Source organism: Castanea sativa, chromosome 11 (genome assembly GCF_040712315.1).
Source record: "Castanea sativa cultivar Marrone di Chiusa Pesio chromosome 11, ASM4071231v1".
NCBI classification, from domain to species: domain Eukaryota; kingdom Viridiplantae; phylum Streptophyta; class Magnoliopsida; order Fagales; family Fagaceae; genus Castanea; species Castanea sativa.
In genome coordinates, this window is record NC_134023.1 from 31,654,499 (window position 1) to 31,677,893 (window position 23,395).

The 23,395-nt window shown below is 34.3% G+C and overlaps 1 protein-coding gene across 1 annotated transcript; it reads left to right on the forward strand.

Annotated features, from left to right (window-relative positions):
* The first annotated feature begins 4,188 nt into the window (after positions 1 to 4,188).
* On the forward strand, positions 4,189 to 17,003 carry LOC142614599 (uncharacterized). The gene is made up of 9 exons (XM_075787152.1): positions 4,189 to 4,533; positions 4,611 to 4,872; positions 13,848 to 13,949; positions 14,024 to 14,106; positions 14,212 to 14,328; positions 14,590 to 14,692; positions 14,773 to 15,442; positions 15,570 to 15,745; positions 16,417 to 17,003. Exons 1-9 carry the CDS (start codon positions 4,415 to 4,417, stop codon positions 16,537 to 16,539), a joined length of 1,755 nt encoding a protein of 584 aa, XP_075643267.1. The 5' UTR covers positions 4,189 to 4,414; the 3' UTR covers positions 16,540 to 17,003.
* Positions 17,004 to 23,395: the final 6,392 nt, after the last annotated feature.

Genomic DNA, 23,395 nt, shown 5'->3' on the forward strand with positions numbered 1-23,395 from the left:
AGACTTTATTATACATGCAACCCCTTCATAAAATATCCGTATTAATACAAAGTCGTGAATATAGACAGCCACTTTGAAGATTACTACATCTTAATTCCTTGAGTACCCGGTTTAATCCTTTAAATTATTCATCATATATTTATGAAATCTAATTTCATATATATACTTTAGTAACTCCTTATTAAAGTGATTAGGCCTAACACTCTGAATAACTAAACCCATTAAACTTATCTCAAGGCAATATTTTGTATCTCCGTTAAAAGATTATGAATTCCATCTTGAGAATATATGTTCCATCAACACTAAATATGGTTGCTAAATATACTGAGGTTTTGATCGTATCTTTAAACCTCACTCTTGATATATCAAAGTAACCTACACTTCATGATCAGGTCCATTATCCTCTCAGGATTAAGAGTTCATGTAAATAGAAGTCATGAGTTTATTATCTATTTGACAGTTGTTAGGAGAGTAATAAATTTTACAGCGGTCTAGTTCAATATGTCTTAACTTTTAAAATATATCAACATACCAACTAGAAATCTTCATTTTCATGATCAAGACAAATCATCTTCGTTGATATGTTATAGTCTTCGCAGATGAAATGCCCAATTTCATCACCGACTACGAACTAAAATTCTGAGTTTACAAAGAACTTGTGATTTATTTCTTCTATGACTAAATCATATAAATCACATACTATGCATCTCATGGATTATATGATAATGTCCCAATATTTATGTTACCAATATTTTTAGACAATAATAAAACAATTTTATTAATCACAACATAATGTTATACATAATGTTAAATATAACATCATACAATAGGATTGAAGGGCACACATCCTAACATACTGCCCATGTTGCGTCCACACACTGCCCCCCCCCCCCCCCCAAATGAATCAATTGTAGATGTTTTCTCGTGAACTACCCATACCTTGAAATATGATTTATAATATTATTGAAGTAACACCAATCACATTTATTATCATATTAATTTATAAATATTTTTGTGATAAAATTCATAGAAACTTTAACACTTTTCAACAAAAAAAAAATTTAACGGTGTTTTTCAAAAAAATGATAAGAATGGTAAGTGGAGTAATACTATGTGTAGACATGACATTTTGTATCCCTTACGACTTGGACCCCCGTCCCCAATGATGGTAAAATTCTAAAGCCTAAGGTTGGTTTTGGGCCCAATCAGATTATGAATTGACTTGAGGAAGGTTTTTATGAAAAATATAACTCTTTTATGAATAAAATAAAGTTATTTTTGGAAAATAAAGGCCACGAAAATCCTAAGGCTGCATACCCATATATGCGTATGTGTAAGCAGGTTTGATGCATACGTACGTATACATGAACCTGTGTACGCAGCCATGGTTCCAAAAGCTATAAAAGATAAGTTTTTTTACATTAAAGTTGAGGTTTGGAATTAATCCTACATCGTTTGAGAACCATTCCAAACCCCCACTTTTCAACTACATAAAGCCTAACATGGTATATTTCAAAAACACACAAAAAATCCTAAAAGTAAAACCTAATATTCACTAGAAATAGTGAATCAAAGAGGAAGTTTTTCACAAAACATCCCCAAGTCAATTTTCTTTTGATTGTGACCTTTTCTAGTCTTGATCTTCGAGTTTTGAAGTTTACTAATCAATTTTATTTGGTTGTGAATAGATTTGATTGAAAGGAACAGTCAAAATCAAGCCAAAGGGCTTTTGTTTTTTAGGTTTAAGTTCGAAACCTTCTTTTTTTCTTCTTGCTATTTCTTATTTTAATCTTTTTGTTTCCTTTGTTTTTCTTGCTTATTTGTGATATAACATGCTCGTTTAGTTTAGATTTTGCTCGCTTTATCATTCCTTACATGCTAGGTTGTTAGTTTAAGTTCTTGCTTTGTTCTATGTTCCTGTTTTTTGGGTTAGGGTTTTTCAGGGCATGTCTGCATGCACATGCTTTCTGCATGCGCATGCTTTCTGCATGCGCATGCTTTCTGCATGCGCATGCTTTCTGCATGCATACGTAGGCTCGAAGTATGCGTACGCATACAACTGGCCTGTGTATGTAGGCCTGTGTATGTGCATGCATACTTGTGCCTAGAAACCCTAATCTGAGTTTTTTTTTTTACTTTTGTCTCTTTATTTATTTCACATAATATGCCTTTGTTTTGGCCATCTTTTATGTTTTCGAGTCTTTGTTTCTCTGCTTGATTGCTTGTTTGTCTTTAACATGCTAGATTAGAGTTTTCTCTAATGTTATTTTTAATATACCATGAACATGCATCTGTATGCTTATGCATTGGTTGCATAGGTACTGTGGTGCGGTGAGGTAAGTCATGAATTCACATGAACATGCATTGATTGGAGAACATGATGAATTTGAAAATGTTTAGTTGAAGGATGAAATACCATGATGATATCTAGTTTGTTTGATCTTAATATACTCATGTTCCTGTTTAGATGAAGATATACACTGGGTCGGCTTCCATTTTGTTGTGGTTCTGAAAAAGTGGGTTTAACATCTCTGAAAGCTCTTGCATTTGAAGTAGTGAAGAAGATCTCCCTCTTCTTCTTCTTCTTCTTCATATCTCGGAGAGACAAAGATAGATCTTCAGAGAGAGGGAGATACTTGTTCTAGATCCTGGGTTGTATTTGAACTTGGGCTCGAGCTTCTTGAGGGCTTGTACTCCCGATTTCAAACATTAAGACAAAAGGAAAAAGAAAGAGAACTCCTTTAGTGCATTATCGGATAACGGATACAACAATAATAAGAGGAAGAGGAGAGGAGAGATAAAGGCAAAGTGAGAGAACGAGAAAAGAGGCGCGGAGAACGAAAGACACATAAAGAGACATGGAGAAAGAGAAAATAGTAGGTTTTGCTAATATAGATGAAGAGATGTGAATAGGTTATGAAGTGGAGAGAGAATGTGTATGCGAGTACTCAATATAGCCATTTTGCGCATTTGTAGAGCACTAATTTTCATGGGTCCCCACAACTAAGCTTAAAGCTGATTTTTTGAATTGAAAAACCCACTGAGTACTTCCTTCCAAACACATTGCAAGTATAGTTATGGGAAAATTTTGAGTTACAAATATGAGAATTGGGTAATGAGTTAGAGTGATAAGATTTGAGTGTTGAGATATGAAAATTGAGTACCCTCCAAACCAAACATAGAATGTGTTTGGATTCAAGGCTGCGTTTTGCGTTTTGCGTTTCAAGCTTTTTTTTTTTTTTTTTTTTTTTTCCAAGCCGCAGATGTTGACCAGTCTTCCGTGAACAGTGCATTCGTGCACTGTTTATGGACCCACAAATTTCACTTTTCAGCCACTTTTTCATTAAAAATGGGTCCCGCGGTACTATTTACACATTTTAAAATTATTTTGCTACAGTGTTTTCAGTTTTCAGTTTTCAGCAATAAGTTCTATCCAAACGGACCCATAACCTAACTTGCTTCTCAACTCAAACTGTCAAGCATAATATAAACAAAAAGTGCGAAAAAAAGAGAGTCAACAAAAAAGGAATACAACGCTAGGGCCCAAGCCCAAGGGTCTGGTAAGTATATTTATAGTTGAATTTAGGATTTTATTAGTACAAAAAGTAGGAATTATAAGCTAAGGTGCCATGCCCCCCCCCACCCGCCCGCCCGCCCGCCCCGAGCTCCCTTCCCCCTAGTTTCGTGTTTGTTGAAAAGTTGAAAGAAGTTTTCTCAAGATGTCCACAAGTTTGATTCTATCCTTTTCCCTGTAAAGTAGGTCCTTAATTGACCATCCTAGGGGCACAATGCCAATTCAATTATCATTCCATAATTTACCAAATAATTGAATCACAAAATTATGAAGAGAAATATATGTTGAATACTTATTTTTTAGGCTATTCCCTTCCCTTATTATTATTTTTTAAAAATTATTTTTGATATTTTGATAATTGAAAGTTTTTTAATTGATAAATTTTTTTACTATCGATTAAAAAATTTATGATTTTATGGTTTAAATTCCGTTTACATCAAAACGGATTGGTGTCTTTAGGCCTAACAATGAAAAATAATTTTTATAAAGTAGAAGCACAAGTTGAAATTAAGTGTTTAAGTGAGGCCCAGTTAACTACCGAGAACCGTTGTTTGAACTCCTTACCCAAAGGGCACGGCACATTATTTACACCTGTCCTTGTCAAGGTGTAAACAGGGAAACAACTTAGGTAAAAAAAAATTGCCGGATTTTCCTTTCCCTCTTCTTTCATCCCGCTCAGACAAATTTTTGTAATTGGCTCTTCTCTTTTTCAAAGTTCGCTCCATTTGTTTTTGGTTCCCAGAAATAAAAAAATGAAACAGAAGATAGTGGTGCTCAAAACCAACAACCGAAAAACCATAACACACACAGTCGCAGTCACAGACTCACAGAGATAGATAGATGATCGGTGGCACGAGCATTGGCAAAACCATCTGCTCCATCTGCTACGAAGATCTCAAACCTCTCGTTGAAGATCTCCAAGCCATTTCCATCTGCGGCCATGTCTTCCACGAGCTATGGTCAGTCTCTCTCTCTCTCAATTGAAAATCGCAAATTCAGAGTGTGTGAAATTGACGCTTTTGTTTTGAAACCCTAGTTTACAACAGTGGTTCGAGTATTGTTCGAGCGCGAAGAAATGCAGCTGCCCCGTGTGCAAGCAAAGCTGTTCCGCGAGCAATGTCAATCGCCTCTACTTTCAGTCGGTTGGGGATTCCAACGATCTGATCCTCTCTCAGAATGTGGAAGACGAAGATCCCCGTGAATTGCGTGGTCAAGTTCAGAGATTGGAGGTCAAGGTCAAAGGGCTTAGCTCGCTCTTAGAGCGCCAGGGAAAGGAGCTCAAAGATGTCAATGACCAGGTAAATTCAACTGCTTTTTGGATACTTCAAATATTGGTGCCATTTCCAGTATTGAAGAAATTAGGGTTGGTATTTCATTATTATTATTATTATTATTATTATTATTATTATTTTTGTTTATTTTGTTTGGCTGTGATTAGTATTTGGCTAGGCTTGATGGATTTTTTCATTTCTTAAGACTTCGAACTTTGAAGGACGGATATAACTTGCAAGATACTACTATGTCTGAATTTTTTCTGGTAGGTGATTTCTCAGTGCTTTGGTTGGTTGCTGAGAAATCTAGGAAGCATGGACATGAACACGGGTGCAACACGGTTACATGAGTAATTTCTGAAAAAATATAACATGAAATGACCCGTATGACATCGGTACAACACTGGTAAGACACCCTAAATGAAGTGTCCGTGCTTCCTAATGAGAAACATAGGGGCTTGAAGTAGATTAAATATGAAATTTTGTATACTTAGTTCAATTGAGGTCGGTTTTATCTAATTTTTATTATTAATTTTCTAGAGATGGCAATAAGAATAGCATAAAACAAAAAAAAAAAAAAAACTGTTTTCTATTCCCCATAGGCTTCCCCTATTATCTAAAGGAGGATTTATGAATCTGAACTGCTTGGTTGAAAAGTTTCAAACGGAGGAGCAGCTCGAGTTATAACTTATTTGATATTTTCTAATCTGTAACAAAACCCACTTGAAGTGTGCTTTTTATGAAGTATATAGCTTGATTGAGCTGGGTTTTTCATTATTAGGACACTGGATGAAGGGTTATAATTCATTCTTTTGGTTTCAAGAAATTACATAGGACAAATTTGGGAAATTTGATTATGTGTGCTTGTGGTGGGTTTAGGGTTAGGAGAATTTGTGGATCTAGGGTTTAAATTGTTGAAAAAAGGGTGAGCTTGTGTTAGTAATTAAAAGTTAGTCTGATGACTATTAGATAGGAATATGTATTTGGGGTTTTAGGGTTTTGACTTTTGATAGGTAAAAGAAAGAGCTTGATTTAGGATTCTAAAGAGTAAAAGAGAGAATTTTATGGTGTATATGAACCTTAGGAACAGTATCCTGAACAGTACCACAAGAAAGAAGAGAAGAAAAGAGGAGAAAAGGAGAAAAGACCACATGAAGTTCAACACACTTCCAACAGACTTCAGTGCTCAAAACACTCAACATATTTTTTAATAAAATTTTGTTTAAACTCTCATTACATTTAGTACAAATATATATAAGGACTCATTAATAGTAACTAAAGACCTAATTAGAAACTAGTTTGAACTCAAAGAAAATAAAATGTAAGATACTTGGGATCTCTTAGAAAATTTTATACTCAACTAAACTACTAAATTATCTTAATTTGCTGGGATGGAAAGTATAATTTTGCCCTAGAATTCAAATTGAGACTTTTAAAATAAAAGGCAAAATTGAAAATTGTTTTAACCATAAGACACATAACTATTATCTAGACTTTTAAAACTGCAAGACTTTTACTTCAATTGGATTTGAAATGTCCCATGCAAAAAATATCGAATAGGGGGGTTTACAAGTAGTAACAAAAACTTCTATGTCTGTCATTCTCTCTTGGTTGGAAAAAAGTCAGTCTTGAGTTTTAAAGTGTTGACATATAAGAACTTTTGAACATGAAATATACAACAACTCTTCAGTCAACTTTGGAGGTATCAAGGATAGCAACTTTTTCGTCCCCGCCATATCATTACATTCATTTGAAGCAATAAAATCAATAATTGGAGGTCTATCACCTTACAGTCGTTCTTGAGTTGATCTATTGTAGTAACATCGATATCTTTCTTGGTTTTTACTTTTCAGTGATCAAAATTATGCTCACCTTGCCTCTTTATGATCTACATTGTCATTGTAGTGCATTACTTTATCTATTCTTGTAGTTGGACTTGTGAATAATAAGGCTGATTTCTCTCTTTAATGCCACCTTATGACATTAAATTTTAACCAATGCACAATTGAAGTTGTTGTGTAAGTATATTTGTAGAGCTGCATCCATCAGATTTTGAAAGGGTAACAAGTGAAATTTTTGCCAAGAATGGGGATAAACTTGGGTCTAAATCAGAATATATAAGTTCTTGATTGGTTGTTATAGCAGCATATATCTCCAAAATTGCAATTGCCTGTTTATCCAATGTTTCTCGCATAGTAGACAAATCTTCTAGCTTTGCTCCTATGGAACATGCCATTCCATTTCAATTGTTGTAATTTTTTCTTGATTTCTACAAAATCTTGAGAAAAAGTGATAAAGGAGAACTTAAGCCCAACAAAGAAATAAATCCCATTAGTCTAATGTATTTTATTTTTGTATGTTATATTTAAATATTTTAATGGGTTACTAGCATGTGAGTGACTTTTAATGAAGTTGTATGGCTAAGATTTAATTGTTATGTGTAAGATGAAGGGTCAGGATTTTAGGGTTACTAAAGCCTACTATAAATACACTTTTGAGTCATTGTAGGCAGCCTTTTCTTATCCATCATAAAATTCTAAATTTGTATATTCCTGAGTTTGAGCATAGAAATTGATATTTGATTGTTAAAACTTCAATCTTTTTATCTTTTTTCTTTGTCTGAATCTAGTCCCCTACACTAGATCTAAGTTCTTACTGCATCAAGTGGTATCGGAGCGAAAGATCCTCGATCTAAGCCACGAAATTCAGATTTGAGTCAAATGTTGCAATGTTAAGCTATGGTTGATCATGGTAGAGGTTGTGGAGGGTAGAGGAAATTTAGACCAACATATAGAGATGGTTGAGATTAGGTGTATGATTGAAAATATATTGGTACAAGTTCTTCAACAATGGGAACTTCTGAGAACCTGCATGGAGATTCTAAAAGGCAACCACGAATCTTGGGACATACCAGACAGTTGTATTGAGGATGAGAATGATGATATAGAAGAAGAAAAATTCCTTTCATGATGCTGGACATGTATAACATGCAGCATGAGGTGGATTGAAGGAATTGAAAGATGAAACTTTTGAAAGAATTTGTGTCATAAAATTGGATTCTGCACCAATTTATGAAGGTTACCTTGAAGAGCATAGTCAAGGAAACAAATTTGGGCTTTATGAAGATAAAGTCATGCACCAAGGTGAGCCCATAATCCTCACTATGGATGAGACTTTCTCTCTTCAAGTAGAAGAGACCGTTGATTTTATCTAAAATCATTCAATAGTAGAAAGGTTCCTCTTGATGAATGGAGTTTTAATCTCCCAGAACTTGGACATGTTCAACATGATGGTTTTACCAGGGTTGATGAATTTTTCTCAAATTTCTTTTTGATAATTTGTTTTTTTAGATAAAAGAAAATAGGATAATTCGATAGTTGGGAAATGGAGGATTTGAATCTTGGACATTTTTGTTTGAAACACTAGGAAGTCCTAGTTGAGCTACAAGACTCTTGGTAGTTTTTTCTCAAATTTTCTAGGTAAAGTTAATCTTACATAGGAAAGATCAATTTTTTTTTTTTGATAGGTAATCAAAGAACTATCATTAATAAGTAAAAGATGAAAAATACAAGTTGTTCATGATGATGAACAAAAAGAAACAGAAGAAACAAACAACCAAACAAAGGAGAGGGAAATCAAATAGTTAATCCAAGGGAAAACAAAAACTTTGGAAGAGACGAAGACTTAGTAAAACCCCAACAACGAGATTTTGTTGAATGAGAATTATAGAGGTGAACAAGAGGTATGTAAGAGTGATGTTAGGTAAACTTTGTGGAGGAGGCAATTTGACGTTTACAAATCTAGGCATGGATTCCTCTTTAGGTTTTTTTTTTTTTGTGTGTGTGTGTGTGTGTGTATCACAACATGGCTATAAAGGTCAAGAGTCCGAATTTGTTCAACAAGATATATTAAGAGTGAGAAAAGATTAATAAGTAGCATATTGATTTAGCTTGTCTTGCAGAGGAGAATAGGATGGAAAGGATTGGTTTGACATCAAAGAGATCCAGGTAGGGATGGTTTGAAGTCAAGGATGAGTTCTTCTCCAACTTGGAGAGAATTGATGCAAGAGAATTTAAGCCAAACAAAGAAAAAAGGGCCACTAGTCCATTGTATTTTATTTCTTTATGTTATGTTATTATTATTTTGATAGTTAATTATAATTTTATTGAAATGAGACTACTTTGTGGAGAAAGACGAAGTAGCCTAAAGAATTACAATTGATAAAATATCTACATATGAATCAAGTCTATGAAGGATTGAATAGAGTTACTATTTGTGAGACTAAATACAAGAGACCACACATAAAGAGAACTAATGAAGTATGCTTGCAATTGGGTTGAAAAACACTCCATATCCTCAAAAGTACGTCGTTTTTCCCTCCATAAAGTCTGCATTGAACATAAAGGAACAAGATTCCAAATGTTAAGTCCCCTACGCTACCACTCACATAATAAATCAAGAACCTTCTTTAGTAATACCCACCAAATCACAAACATCCTAAATGCAAAACTCCACAACTCTAAAGATACACTACAAAGAATCAAAAGGTGGTCCATAGTCTCCATACTACTATGGCACATGCAACACCAACTCACCATTTCCTGTTGATAAGGTTCTCACAAGTAAAGATTTTTTCCCTGAGCCAATGTCCACACAAAAAAGTAGATTCTCCGAGGAGACTTGACACTCCATATGGCTTTTCAAGGGAAAGGCATAGGGGTTGAGCCTCATAATGTCTCATAAAGAGAATGCATAGTGAAATCCCCATTACTCTTTAGCTTCCATCTCATCCTATCATTCCCCTAATCAATGGGAATATGAGATTCTAACAGATGGAAAAATGAAGCCACCTTATCAATCTTCCAATCATTAAAATTTCTCATGAATTCCACATGCCAACTCCTCCTCCCCCTACTCCTACCTATCCAATAATAATTCTATAGAAGCATTCTTATTCACAACAATTTCAAACAGTACTGGAAACATCAACTTTAAAGGTTGATCCCAACACCAACAATCATGCCAGAATTGAATTTGACTACCCGAGCCCACATCAAGCTAAACGCATTGTAAAAAATGATTTCCCCTCATTCTAATACTCTTCCATTACCCGCAACCATGAGTGCCTTGAATACTCTTCCATAACCCACAACCACCCACAACCATGAATGCCTTGAATACTCTTCCATAACCCACAACCATGAGTGCCTTGAATAGGTCTAGAGTACCATCCACCCCTCTCCTTCCCTTACTTCACAGTAACTACCTTGTCTCCACAATTTGTTTTCCTTTAACCCAAACTTCTATAGCCACTTTCCCAACAAAGACTAATTGAAAGTAGTAAGTTTCCGAATCCCCAACTCTCCACTAGCCGAAGGAGGGCACACCTTATCCCATCCAACCAAGTGGTGTTTGAACTCTTCTCCTAAACCAACCCACAATTTTTTTTTTCCTGTAACCTCTCTATTCTATTTGCCACACTAGTGGGAATGATGAATAAAGATAAATAATATGTAGGCAAGCTTGAAAACATGCTCTTTAATAGCGTCAACTTCCCCCTTTAGATACATACATCCTCTTCCAACTAGTTCGATGGCATTCAAATTTCTTCAAATTCCAAATAGTCATCAAAGCACCTAATAAGTTAGTGGGTCTTGCCTGGCTTTGTGGCGGAAGTATTATTTTGTTGGAGTTATTGGCTTGGGAAATGTAATTCATATATTTGGAATGTAATTCCAGGTTATTTGATGTGGACTATTTGGACAAAACGGAATTGTCGTTCCTTTGAAGATTTTGAGAAGTCTTTGGTTGAGTTAAAAGGCTTGTGTCAGCAAAGCCTTTTTGATCGGTCTCAATGCTGGGGTTTTACAAATTGTTCTTCTCCTTTACATTTTTTCTCTTCTCTTAGTTTAGTCTCTTGATTGCTTTTCTATTTGCTTTCTGTTTTGTGCTTTGTTGCTGTTCATCTTCATGAACTGTAATGCCCCAAATCCATACCAAGGATTTAGATACATAACTTGTCATATATATACAAAAGTTAAAATAATAGAACATAGTGTAATTAAATATTCATAAATAAGAACCAAACCATTAAGTCTTTCTTATAAAATCCATCAAAACTAAAACTTTACGAATAAATTCTCCAAATACAATCACAAATAGTTTTATGAATACTAAGCTCACAATCCTAAGAAAACATAATAATATAGTCCATTAACTAACATAGCTCCAAATGAAATCTTCAATCTATGACTCCAATGATCATCCATCAAAAGAGATTCCACTATTCTAATCTGAAAGGGTGGAGAAAAGGGGGGGAGGGGGGTTGAGCTAGAAGCTCAATAACAAACTATATAACATGAAGATGTCTCTCAAACAAAATAATAGTATCATTGAAAAAGTATAATCTCTACAAAACATTTACACAGTTTTAACAATAATATAATATATTCTGTAGAATTGTCAAAAATGAAAAATTTAACTATAACACTGAAATTAATAAAAAAAGTAGTAACCATTTTAGTTTGCGAAAATACACTAAGTACAATATAATATAGAAATAAACAACACTTAACCTTGTGTTGGCAAATGTTGCAGACTGTCTAGCTAACCATTTGAAAACAATTTCTCTTTCTTTAACAATATTTATAAATTGTTCACAATATAAAACAGAAAGAACTTTTACATAATCACAATATAAATCATAAAATATATACTTATAGAAAGAACTTTTACATAAAAGGTTCACTATTTTGCAAAGCTTCTTTTAAAAGTATACATATATACAATACAATATCTCGAGAGGAATCATGTTCTAAAGTCTACTTACCTCAAACCACCAAAACACGTTTGGCCTCAACGATTTAGAGCAATGTCACTAGAACCTAATACAGAAATAAATAAATTATTAAGTGGTACAAATTCCACTACTAATTAAAAATCCTCTTACTAAAATACAATAATACACCATCCATCATGCATATTAAAAACTAAATTTGGGTAAAATGAATTTCTCATTAAATAAAATCTGGTGACTTTGTTTATATACATGGTGAAGCTTCAGCCCAAAATAGAGCAACTAACTAACTGCCTAAACTAACAAAACAGAAAAGCTAACAAACTACAACACGTGTGGCATGTGTAGATACTAAACAGATATTTACAGGATAACCAAAAGCTTCAAGTCGTTTTATACAAGTATGACTAAGCTACTGTACAAGAATAACTAAGCTACTGTTGTTTCTGCAGCTGGCATCTTCTTCAATTACTTCTTGCTTTGCCTGTTCTGCATTTAGTTTCTGTTTGTCTTCAATCTTCATTTGTTTTACTTGCTCTGCATCTGACTTAAGTTTGCTATGACCCTGATAATGAAGCTCTTGCATTAGCGGTATAAAGGTTGTGTGACTTTGTATCAAACCTAACATTCTTATATATAAACCATTAGTTGTATATTGTAATATTCAATCAGACCTACCCTTAGTACATGCTAAACATGCATATAGAAACCCAAGAAAAGTTGTGATGATAATAGTAATGTATCATTCGATTTAAATCTATTGGACATGAACCTATTATGATATTCTCCTATCAATCATCGATCTTAGTAAAGTATCTTATCCAGCAATATTAACACATGCTATACCAGATTGAATCAACTTCAACGAATAGCAAAAATACAGCCGTCGCACCCAGGAAAAATAAGAAGATTTCCTTTCACGCGGTTGATTTAATTGGATCCAGTAATTATATATAACGGCAGGGACACGTTAGGGTTTAACTACAATTACTAAAACAACCTTAGTTAAGCTTCTCTAATGTCTAATTTGTCCCTTTAAAATAACACTCCAATTCAGTTTAGGAAGACCAATCCCACTCCAATTAGTATTTCTTAAATAAAATCAGCCAAGTAGTTACGTATACCAACTGCACTAACCTAATAAAACAAACTTGTGAATTCACTTAGATTTGCAGGAACTTAAAAGCAAGGTGTGAGATTTCCCTTCAACTATTACTTTAATTTATTTTAACATCTAATAAAAAAAAATAAAAAAAAAACGAAATGCTATTCTTTGAACTGGGTATTACATGAACACATTGTATGTTTCTTTTTTTTGACACCATCAATAATAGTACTCATATTACCTATCAAAAAAAGGGTTTTGATGGTTAAAAGAAAAGGTTTAATTTGGAGTTGTGAGGAAGAAAAGAAAAAATAGCATTCTATGAAGAGCAACACCTGTGAACAAAACCACAAGAAAGAAGAGAGGAAAAGAGAGAAGAGAAGGGAGGAAAGAACACGCAGAGGCCAACATGCCTCAATGTTCAAGATACTCTGATACATTATTAAAAAACTCCATCTAACCCTTGAGTACAAATATATTATTTTACTCTATTTTATCATTCAATTTTAATTATGTTATTAAATTTTTTATTATTATTTAGTTTACATATAATTCTTGATTAAGCCATGCATTGCATGGGCACAATGCTAGGTTTAAGTTAAAATCCCAAATTAAAAATTGTTCTAACCCTATGACATTTATAACTAGACCTTTAAAACCTTATGTCAACTGGACTTCACATGTGGGTCCCATAAAATAAAACTTGAATAGGCAAATTTGCGAAATTGTAAAAATTAATCTTTATGACTGACAAGAAAGGTGGAGCAGAACAGAAAAATAAATCTCTACAGTTGCTAATATGAACTTATGTTAGGAAACATGGAATGAAACAACCATTAATTTATTTGCTTCAATTTTTCCAACAATGAAGCAGATTACTGGTTGGTTGAAGCCAGAGAAACGTAGTCCTCTGCTTTGAAACTCGTTCTCCTGCAAACATTCGTGGTCCTAACTTCAAACATGAATCAATAAGTTGTCTTGATTTCATATCCTCAGTTTCTCAGCAACCAAATTTGGAGTTTTAAGTATATTCTTCTGACTTCAATGGTTACAGCTATTGTTTTCATGTGGTTGTTATGAGGAAACTCTTTTCTTTTTTAGCTGTGTTCTTGCAAGGAGCTGGCAAAACAGGAAGCAGCATTAAAGAATGAAGCCTTGAAAAAAAGAACATCCATGCAACAGATGCTTCATATGAAATCTGAGGTGAAGCTTTCTCTTTTCTGGTTTCAATAAATTTATGAGACTTTATATTGAAGTGTTGGTCAATTCTGTCACAGGAGCTTGAAAAATCAACTTTGGAACGCTTGAGGTTGCAAGAAAAGAACATGTCCTTGGCCAAAGAGCTTGCAGCATTTAAGTTGTGAGTGCATTTGCACTATGTGCAAATAAATTTTCAATTTTTGGTTGATATATATATATATATAATTTATTTGTTGTTAAAATGGTTATATGGTTCCCAATCTAGGGTATCTGATCTGGATCTCGATGAGGGGGAGGTTCTAAAGCTTGCCTCCTTTGGTAATGGCGCCAACAATAAAGATACCATAGACATTCTACGGAAATCCTTGGTCATGCGTAATAGGTAGATTATCTACTGACATTTTGCAATTTGATTCAATGCATGGAGAGAAAATTGATCTAGTTCTTGTTGAGTGCTTATTCTCAAATAAACTTTATTGATTTGACAGCCTTATAGCTTGAAAGATGATATTCATAGCCTTGTTCTTGTGTAATATTTATTTGTACAATAAGAAAAAATAGTTGTTTATTACCCTTAAATAATATACTTTTATCTTTCTTATGTTCTTTCTCATTTATATCTATGCTGGCCATTTTCTGATAGGAGTTACAAAGAATTGATGGCCAAGTGCAACCTCCTTGGAAGAGGAGAGGCTCGTTTTGGTAAAAAACTTGAGAAGGCTAAAGAGAAAATAAATAGATTAAAGGTGAGTCCATGATGAGATTGTAGGTGAATCTCATTTTGGTGTGTGGTTTCTAATTTAACTTTTTGTTTGTTCATTACCAGACAAGGCTACAAGAATTGGAGACTGCTCTTGAAGTAAAAGATAATGAAGTTCTAAGGTCGCTAAAAGCTTCAAAGAAAAGTAGTTCCAAAAGGGTTATTCAGAATGCTGTGAAATGTAACTCTAGTTCCAATCCTTTGCCTGCCAATAATTTTCCATCCGAAGATCAAGAGAAGCAACTTTCTGGATCCAAGCTTACTTCAGATCAGACAGGAAGCCTGACTAGTAATCCATTGTGTTCTAGGAAACTGGAAAAGTTCAGTTTCACTAACCATATGAAATCTAATAAAAAAGGTATAAACGCCATGGCTCTTGACAAAGGGAGAGATGATTACTTCTTAATAGATGAGGATTCTTCAAAATTTTCTACAGTTCCTTGTGGACTATCAAATCCTGATTCTAGATGTCAAATCGGTGAAGATGAGACTGAGCAGACCACTACTCCATTAAGGTCAGAGGAAGCTTCTGACTTGAATGAAGAAACTAAAGTTCATAGACTAGATAACTTGGTAGGACATTTGGGTTCAAAAACGGGTATCAATAATGATATGGGAAAGACTCATGCTACTCTGGATAAGGATGTGATATTGGTTCCTGATGATGTAACAGAGGTTGAACCCATGCTTAACATTCGAAAGGAGTCTCCATCCCCACTACCACTTTCTGAACCAGGTACTATATTGGTGCAATTTGAGTTTGGATAGAGCTAGTCATGAAATAATTAACATTTTAGATGATTGGTAACTTGAGCTATAAACTTATTATTTATTCTCTTTATATGTCTTACAAAATCCTTCAGGGGACATATGTTTTTCTGGTGGATTTCTTGGCCCTGATGGAACAAATAGGTATTTGGGTAAATGGTGCAAGAGAGGCCTGAACAAGGAATCAAACACAGGTAATTTGATTGCTGTTGGAGCTGATGGTAGAGGCGGTAGAGTCAAAGTTCTGAGATCCTTGAGCCAATCTTCACTGGTGGGTTCATGCACTCATTGCTTTTGTTTAATTTATTTTTGTACATTATTGAAACATTCATATTATCTATCAGTTTAATGGAATCCTTGGATGTTTCTTTTACTTTATTTTTGTAATGCTCATGGAGCCATTTATTTATGTTAATATCTGCATGATTCACAACTTAGTAAATGTTAGGCATGGGGGAGTCTTTGTTTTGGAATTCTCCAATTTTTATTTTCAGAAAGGAATTTGAACTTCTTATCTGCCAGTAATTTTTCTTTTTAAAGGCTTTATAATTTTATCATCACCAAGGTATAGGTTAATGGAAGACGTGTATATGAGATGTCTGTAGACTGTAGGGTTTCTAGAAATGTGAGTGTAGGGATTCTGAGGAAGCATAGGATTAGGCTCTGTTCCATGGCTTAGGATGTTGTCAAATATGAAATTAGAGTTTCCCCATGACATAGCCACTTGGAGTAACATATCAATTTCGGTGTTGTATATTTTTGTCCCTTTTTATTTCTCTAAGATTTTAGTGGATTATCTGAGCAATGTATGAGTTTAGGGGTTTTGCCAAACCAAGTAAAAAACTTCCACCTTTTGTGCATGTGTTTTGTTATTTATTTACGTGATATCCATATTCATTTTGTTAGATTAGCCTCAACACTTCCTATGTTCTGTTTTGGCAGGATGGTAGGGAGCCTTCAGTAGGGGCAAAGAGGTTCAAGTCTGGAGCCAAAACAAATAATTCTCAGTCGTCACAAGGGTGCCTGCAAATAGAACACTTCTTCGGAAGGGTGGTCAATAATTAAGTGTTCAGAGTTTGCATATTATAGGTCTTAGTTTCTCATTAATGTCGATTTCCTGTGGCCAAGAAGAAAAAGGCAAAATTCATTTGTTAGGCTTTCCAGAAACTAGAAGAGGGGAAAATGATGAAAAAGCAAATAGCATATATATATTTCTATTGAGTTCGTTTCATCCCGCTTATCAGAACGGGATCGAAAAGTAATCTGCCTTCTGAGATTTGATAAAGTGGCTAAGGGTTATCCCTCTTCTTAGGCTGTCCTTACATTCCGCCAGGCACCTAAATCCTAGTCTTCGGAGTTTGGACAATTAATTTTGTTAAGTTTTACACTTCTACTTAGATTTGGTTTATAGGATCACAATAAAATAGTCTGTTAATTGTTAAACCTTATTTTTTTCGATAAAGTTACTGATTAAACTTAAATGATTATAAACTGGAACAAAATTTATTTTATTATTATTTTATTTTTTACAATGATAATCTTGAAAATGAACTTGCTGACCCAATTGGATGGACCATTTTGTTGGCGATTTTGGTTACCCATGATGAAATAAAACATTTGTGGATTTGACTAATTTATTTGAGCTTTTCAAAAAAAGGTGGTCTCAAAATCGGGATTTTATATAAGATTGTGAGAGATAAAAAGGATTGCAGATTGTAAAATTTTACATATTTTTTAATGTAAAGCCAAAAAAATACATTGATAATGATTGTATGTTAAATAATTGCTTAAATTATAAATTCACCTATAAAGAAATAAAGATTTGCATCAATATGATATAATTTGAGTATCATACATTGTTATTTCTATATAAATGAAATAAATATACTTTTTCTTTGTTGATAACCGGTCAGAGAAATAAATATACTTGAGTTCTTATCACAATGTATCTAAAAAGTTCAACGAATGTTTAAAATACAAACACAGAAACATTGCATAATATTGTAATCCGAGCAATATATAAACACTAAGCCTAACCAAATACACCAGTTAATTTTTTCCCTCTCTAATATACAAATAATGAAAACTAATATCTAACACAAGCAAACTTTGATACATTCATACAATTAGATTTTGTGAAATATGATCAAATGATATACGAATTATTTCACCAACTAATACATGAAATAGAAGTTTTAAGATGATCAAGATTCAAACCTTTATTTTCATAACATATATTAATTTTTAAAATAATCAAAGTTCAAATATAACACTCAAAATGATGGTAAAATAAAACTAAATTTAGTTTATAGTAGGATTAGCAGGATTGGTAGATAGGATCCTATGATCCTACCAAATATGTTATCGTGGTACGATTCTATGATTTGGAGTGGCGATTTTGACAACTATGCTTTCAAGCCATTTTTTTTGTCCAAAATGAAGCACTATTTTGCTACACTAGGCATGCAGTTTTGGTGTTGGCGTGTGAGTGTATTTCATTATTTCATCCCCCTTCCCCTATATATATGTGTGTGTGTGTGTTTCTCAAAAAAAAAAAAAAAAAAAAAAATGCTACACTAGAGTGTTAATTTTTTTTTTTAAATTTCTATTAACTAATTTGTATAAAAAAAGGCAAGAGACTAAACCCTTGTTTGGGAGGAGCGAAAAGAATGGAATGGAAAAGAATGAAAAGAATAATTTTAGAATATTCTCTCATTCTCTTGTTTGAGAGTTTTAATGGAAGGAATTGATATTTCATTCCCTTATTTAGGAATTTAAGTGGGAGGAAATGAAATGGGCAGTGAAGAATACTTATTATTCTATATTTTCTCAAAATCTCAAATTTTCATTCTACCTAAAATTGGGAGGAATTGGAGGGGAATGAAATTAGATTTAATGGATTTTTTTACTAAAACTTCCAAAATACTCCTATATATGTAGCTATTAATTTTAAAATAGGGGTCTAAATAGTAATATTGTTATAAAATGATTTCATTCATTTCATTCTACGTTACTCCCAAATAAAATTACTTACCTTCCATTATTTTATTTTAAACAACCAAATAAGGTTATTTTATTCCATTTAATTTAATTTATTTCTTTTCTATTCCTTTCCCTTATGTAGACATTGTATTTTATCTGCTTTTGATTTGCGTGCTAAACCATGAAAATTCCAAAAGTATTACCTTTTCTCCATGGGGCCACAGGAACATCTAGATTGATGGGGTGCAACCCGATTAGGCATCTGAGCACCCAAAGTGCCATTTTGGGCCAAATTGACCAAAATGCCCCTGGTTAACCCTGGGTTGACTGAAAGTCAAAATATGGTCAAAATAATCTCAAAACAACATTTTTCCTATTTCTACAGCAAACTCGAGCAACTTGGTGATTTTCGTCAACTTTGACCAAGTTTATCCCAAGGCTAACTCTTGGGGACACCAGAAATCTTAATTTTAATCTGATCGTCAGAACGGGTTGGGACCATCGCCATTGTGAATATTATCAAATTACCTTTCCAACGACTACTCATGGGTTGAAATCGGAGTTAAAACGGTTGAGATATCTAGAAAACTGTAAAAAAGGCGTCAGCATGTTTCCCGATGCCATAACTTTTGATCTGGCCATTGGATTTTCAATTTATTTAGTGTTTAGAAAATTAGACATCCAGAGATTGGACACTAAGATCAACTCAATCTAAGTTCGGTAAAGCCTTCAAATATGCATCTGAAGTCGAATCAGGATAAGGCTAGAATTGCTGATGTTAGCAAGCTGGCTGCGTGGCCCTACAAGGTGCGCCAGCAGTTGAAGAATCACTTTTTTCTATAAAAGCCTTCAGACCCCTCATTTTGCAAAAAAGAAGAAGAAGGGTTTTTTAGGTAGTTTTTTGGCAGATTCTCTCTCTCTTATTTTTCTTTTAAACAAATCCAAACACATTAGAACACCTTAGATTCTCACATTTTCTCTACAATCTACAAGGTAGTGTTCTTGCACCTAATCTTCCTCTCCTTGATTCCATACCTTAGATTTGAGGTTTAGGGGTGTGGATGTAGCTTTTTAGCTACAATCCACACCCTTTTCTCTTTATTGCTTTTCCTTGCTTCTTCTTGCTTAATAAAATGCTATATTTGCTTTTCCTAGCATGTTTTATAGCTTTTCTAGCATGTCTACTTGCTTTTTTGCCAGGATTTATTGCTTTAATGTTGTTGGCCTAGCCTTCTTGGGTTATTGTGCTTAGATCCACATGTTTTTAGGCTCTTTGTCCATGTTTGTGCTTAGATCCACATGTGTTTAAGGCTCTTATCCATTTTTGTGCTTAGATCTACATGCTTTTGTGCTTCTTGCCATGTTTACGCTTAGACCTGCATGCCTATGTGCTCTTTGCCATGTTTTTGCTTAAATCTACATGTTTGTGCCTAGATCTATATGTTTATGTTTAGATCTATGCGTTTATGTGCTCCGTGCCATGCTTGTGTGCTTAGATCTATGTTGTTTGCTATGCTTTGTGCTACTTTAGTCATTTTGTCTCTTGATATCTCTCTTTCTTGCTTTTTTGCCCTTTTGGTGGATTGTATATCTAGATCCTGTGGTCTAGGCCTACATTTGCACACCTAGGCCCATATTAAAGGGCTTGGATCATTTCCTTTATGCATATCCATGTTTGCTTGCTTGCTTGCTTCTATGTTTTATATCCATGTTAGCCTCACTAGATCTAGGTTTTGATGTGTGCTTTGTGCTTTTCGTGGGTTTGTGCTTAGGTGGTTACATCCGTCCCTCCTAGGGTTTGTTTGGATGTGACCACTTGTGAGATACACCTCCGTGGTGTTGGTGTGCTTGCTTTACACATTTCTTTGCTCTGTGCAATGTTGATACGCTTACCTTGCTTGCTTTGTGCCACCAATTTGGCTTTCTTTACTTCTTTGCATCTTTTCACGCTTGCCTATATGTTCATGCATGAGTCTATGTGTCGTCCATACTTCAATCCAATGGAGCCATGGACATTCAATCCAAACCTACATTTGTCTTCTTAGGACATCCCCTTTTGTTTGATAACATGCTTGTTTGCCTCCTTTATATGCTTAGTATGCTTTGTTCACCCTCGTTTGGCTTTCTTTGGTAGTATGTTCATTGCATCCTCTCCCTATCTCATTTGTTTGTCTGCTGGCTTGTTTCTTTTGTCTTTGCATGTACAACACATGGAGCGAGGATACTTGGAGCAAGGGTACGACTTCTTAGGCACAAACAAAAAGGGCAAGGATGCAAGCAAGATGATGCAAGCTCACAAAGGGCAATGTTCAGTAGATTAGGGGGCCTAGCCCTTCCAGGGCGGTCTTATTTTTTCCCTCTCTCTAAGCCTCTTCTCTAGAGCATGTATTAGGATCCCCCTCCATGTACCCCCTTTTTTACTTTTCTAGCTCTTTGCTTGGGCCATGTTTCCTGGTATGACAATATTTGTTGAGACATTGGCAATGTTTGGTTTATTTTCCTGCTCTGTGTGATAGCATTGTGCATGGTGCATGTTATGTATATATTTGCCTGCGTGTGTGTGGGTGATTGTGCACTTTGTATGATGGACTTTCGTGGCTACGTGAACAACCCTCTCTAGTCATGAGAGCTCTTGTCCTTGTAGTATGGGTATGTGCTTAAGGCGATTGCCGTAGGTGTATATTCATGCTATATTGTGGTGTGATTGTCTTGATCCATGTCACCAAGTGATATTGGTTTTCCCGTGTATGCGACACGTATCAATTCATTCTAACACTTTAGAGGGCTTAGGCTCGTCATGGTGAGAGCATGTCGAAACGTGCTGTATACACAAATGTGAAACTTGCCAGTGTGCCATATAGCACCAAATGCGAATCTCTGTCGAATTTTCGCCATGAAAATGGGGCATCCCTATTGCCGTATACTCACACTGAAAGCTTGGTGAGAATAGCATTTGGCGTGCTATGATGCATTGGAGGTGAAGCGCTGTCGGATTTTCGCCACGAAAATAAGGTGAAATGCTGCAGGATTTTTTCCATGGAAATTTGGTAGCGACTTCAAACACACTTGGAAAGCATTGATCAAGACCACACCTATTCCAAAACCAAACCTCAAAGCCTAACACATTTAAAGCCCCGAAAGCTAATGCCACTAGCTTGTTTTCAATTGCCAATGTCCAAAAGTTATGATTTTACCAAAACAAAGGACTGTCTTCGGACATGTGTTGTGGGGTTCCTAACACCTTCTCTACACGTAACTAGACTTTTGAATTCAAGAATCAAGATTTTTGCCCATCCATATTAGATTAGGAAAAATGCCATTTTTCTTCACCTAGGATAGGTAATAAAATCAAATAAAGTTAGGTGACCAATCACACCTTAGAAAAAACCCAATGATTGGTGGCGACTTCACTTACCTTTGGTAATTTCCTTAAAAATCGACTCAGATTCTGGTCACACACCTGAGGTACAACATACCTCCTTATTATTCTCACACCGAGATATAGAAAAGCACGCAAGTGTTGCCGTGATGGGTGGTCGAGCAGCCGCGAGGCATTGACACATTTTTTAAATATATTTCATTCCATTCCATTCATTATCATTCATTTATGATCATTCCATTCCAATTCCTTATGAACTCTCAAACGTAGCCTAAGGAATAAGTGTTTTGGTTTAGTCTAGTTTTGGACACTTTCTACTAAAAAACGCATCATATTTAATACTTTCTATAGTGGCTTTAGTTTGGTCAATGTAAAAACACACGACTTTGCTTCTTCAATTTAGTGAGCTAGCATTTTTCTTTTTAGTTTTCCAGTTTGGTTTGAGATATACGTTTTTGTTTTTGTTTTTCAATATTTATATACCTATTTTAGTTTAGGAATTGTTATACTGATAGATAAATCAATCATATCATATCATCGTATCGTATATATTATATAATAAAAGTTGAGCTTAAAAGCTGTGGTTATGCCAAATGACTGTATCAAATTGTAGTAATTTTTAGATAAAAACAAAAATTTATTTGTTCTTATAAATTTCTTTGAATAAAATAACAATAAATGTTTTATCGAAACATGCAACTTACATTCAACAAATAATAGACTTTTTTAAAAAAGATTAAATTTAGTTGGGGTTTTATTTTTATTTTTTTAAAATTTATTTCTTTTTTTGGATAAATATCAAATTTTTGGATAGGAATAAAAAAGTTAATAATGTTAACGACTTGATTTTTATGGTATTTGGTTTTAAATAAACTCTTTCCTTTTGTTTATATCAATTTCTTCACAACTTAAAACTATTGTTTTATATAGAAACAACTTCTTATAAACTTAAAAAAAAAAAATTATTTATTTATTTTTGTTAGTTTACTGTAGTTGAAATTTTGTTTGTTGAATAAATATAGGAATGATTATGGATAACAATTTTATCATACTATGTGTGGGTACTCAGGATTTTCACCTCTCGGGCTAAGGGCTTTTTGCCTTGTAACCTTATTTGGCTTGACACCTTATATCTCACATCGAAGAGAACTCCTCCCACTTTTTCACTTATAAGCTTGCGCCATGGTGAGGAGTGTGCCATCAGTTATTGTGGGTACTCAGGATTTTCACCTCTCAGGCCAATGGCTTTTTGCCTTGTAACTTTGTTTGGCTTGACACCTTGTATCCCACATCGAAGAGAACTCCTTCCACTTTCTCACTTATAAGCTTGCGCCATGGTTAGGAGTGTACCATCGCAAGCTTATAAGTGAGAAAGTGGGAGGAGTTCTCTTCGATGTGGGATACAAGGTGTCAAGCCAAACAAGGTTACAAGGCAAAAAACCCTTGGCCCGAGAGGTAAAAATCCTGAGTACCCACACTATGACTCTCATTTTTTTATTATCTGGTTACTATAAATAAATGGGTGGGATTCATGAATTCTCTATGTTTTTTTTTTAAAAT

Excerpts from the sequence above, each read along its gene's own strand:
- LOC142614599 (XM_075787152.1), top strand. The coding sequence starts at position 4,415 with ATGATCGGTGGCACGAGCATTGGCAAAACCATCTGCTCCATCTGCTAC. Across the intron at positions 4,534-4,610 it reads CATGTCTTCCACGAGCTATG|TTTACAACAGTGGTTCGAGT; the intron begins GTCAGTCTCTCT and ends TTGAAACCCTAG. Across the intron at positions 14,693-14,772 it reads AGAAAATAAATAGATTAAAG|ACAAGGCTACAAGAATTGGA; the intron begins GTGAGTCCATGA and ends GTTCATTACCAG.